General features: G+C 43.9%; 1 protein-coding gene across 1 annotated transcript in view; it reads left to right on the top strand.

The window, feature by feature from the left end:
- LOC101301579 overlaps positions 1–1,628 on the top strand; it is a 10,030-nt gene continuing 8,402 nt past the window's right edge. Inside the window, exon 1 of the mRNA XM_004297797.1 lies at positions 1–194. Coding sequence (XP_004297845.1) covers positions 1–194 — 194 coding nt within the window. The remainder of the gene's footprint in view (positions 195–1,628) is intronic.

Genomic DNA, 1,628 nt, shown 5'->3' with positions numbered 1-1,628 from the left:
ATGGCGTTGGTTAATGGCCAACACTTTTGTATTAATGCAGGCTTTACCAGGATCGAAATTGAAGGGGATGCATTAAGCTTATTCACACCTGTTGATGCTGCGTTGGATGATCTAAGTGAGGTGAGGACTATTTTAGATGAAGCCAATGACCTCATCTCCCACTTTGATTTTTGCAGTTGGGGTTTCATACCCAGGTCTGGTAACAAGGCAACGCATTTGGTGGCGAGGAAAACCCTCTCTCTTCCCTTTCCTACTTACCGGTGGCACCTAGTGACTGAATGACTAGTTAATTTAGTTTTTGAAGAGTCTGTGTTGTCACATCCCGACCCTTATATTTTTACCTTATTTACTAGCCTGATTATAATAAGAATTTTACCGTCTCCGTCATTGAGTTAATAGTTTAATTGGTCCCTAGAGGGGTTTCGGGGACGATTATGTGCGGAGGATTATTCGTAAGAGAAAATTTCGATGACGGTAAAAATGGTAAATTTTAGCTAGTAAAAGGTAATTTTTATTCGGGTATTATTTTTCGGGGTGTTTTATTTTTGGAATTGGGTTGTTATATAGGTGATGGACCGGGTTGGTCAGGCCCAAACCCAGCCCTCACTTTTTCTTTTTTCTTCCTCTCTTCTTCCCGGTTTCCTCCCGAGCCTCTCCCCCGCCGGAAACTTCTCGCCGTCCGTACGCCGCCGCTCCGGTCCCGTTCGGTTGCCCTCCGACCCAGCTATCTTCCAGGACCGGTGACAGCCCCCCTAGCGCAGTCGTGAGAGAGCGGTGCCGCCCGAAAGGCTAGGCTGCCCCGAACTTCCGGCCGTCGGAACTCCCTCCTCCGGCCACTAAAACCGGCGATCCTTGGCTCATTTTGTAGCCCTCCTCCCGTGCAGCAACCCCTCCAATCAGCTCACTCCCTCTTGAGCTAGGTAAGGAGAAATGTGGAGTTGAAATTTCTAGGGCTTTTAGGATGTTTTCGTTCGATTAGCCTAGTTAGGCTTGGAATTGGGTGATGTGCTGGTCAGGAAAGTTGTAGAGCATGATGAGGAGATTATTCTATCAAAATTTCATAGGTTTTGGAAGTCGCCGGAATTGGCCTCCGGCCGCCGCCGGTTGGGAGATTTTAATGTTGTTAAATTTGGAATATTAAGGGGAGTTTATTGATGTGATTTATGGAATTTTTGGATGAGATTTGGATAGGTTTGTGAATTTCCAAAGTTTGGTATTTTTGGCGGTTAATTAATGTAGAATCCGGCTGTAGGATTTAAGTCGTATTTTGGGGAGGTTGTATTTACGACTGTTGAGTATGATATTTAAGTTCGGATCGTTCCGATTTAAGAATATCGAAGTTAGGCAATGATGAGCGTATTTATGGCTCTCGGGTAATTTTGCCTATTTTGATTAAATATTGGATTATTGGTTGGGAAATTAATATTATATTTGGAACAGGACGTGAGGAAGCTCGAGCAGACGAGGCCCCAGATCGACATCAGGCTTAGGCCTAATTTGTGAGTGGACTTTTGTTTTAAATAACATGCATGCTATGGTTCATGAATGAACAATTAATGTCGTGGAGCATTTTGACGTCATTTTAATTTTGACGATTTTTATTTCTCTTGGAGAGATACCGAAAATGG

This window comes from Fragaria vesca, linkage group LG4 (assembly GCF_000184155.1).
Source record: "Fragaria vesca subsp. vesca linkage group LG4, FraVesHawaii_1.0, whole genome shotgun sequence".
Lineage (NCBI taxonomy): Eukaryota > Viridiplantae > Streptophyta > Magnoliopsida > Rosales > Rosaceae > Fragaria > Fragaria vesca.
This window is presented reverse-complemented; position numbering and strand designations above follow the sequence as displayed.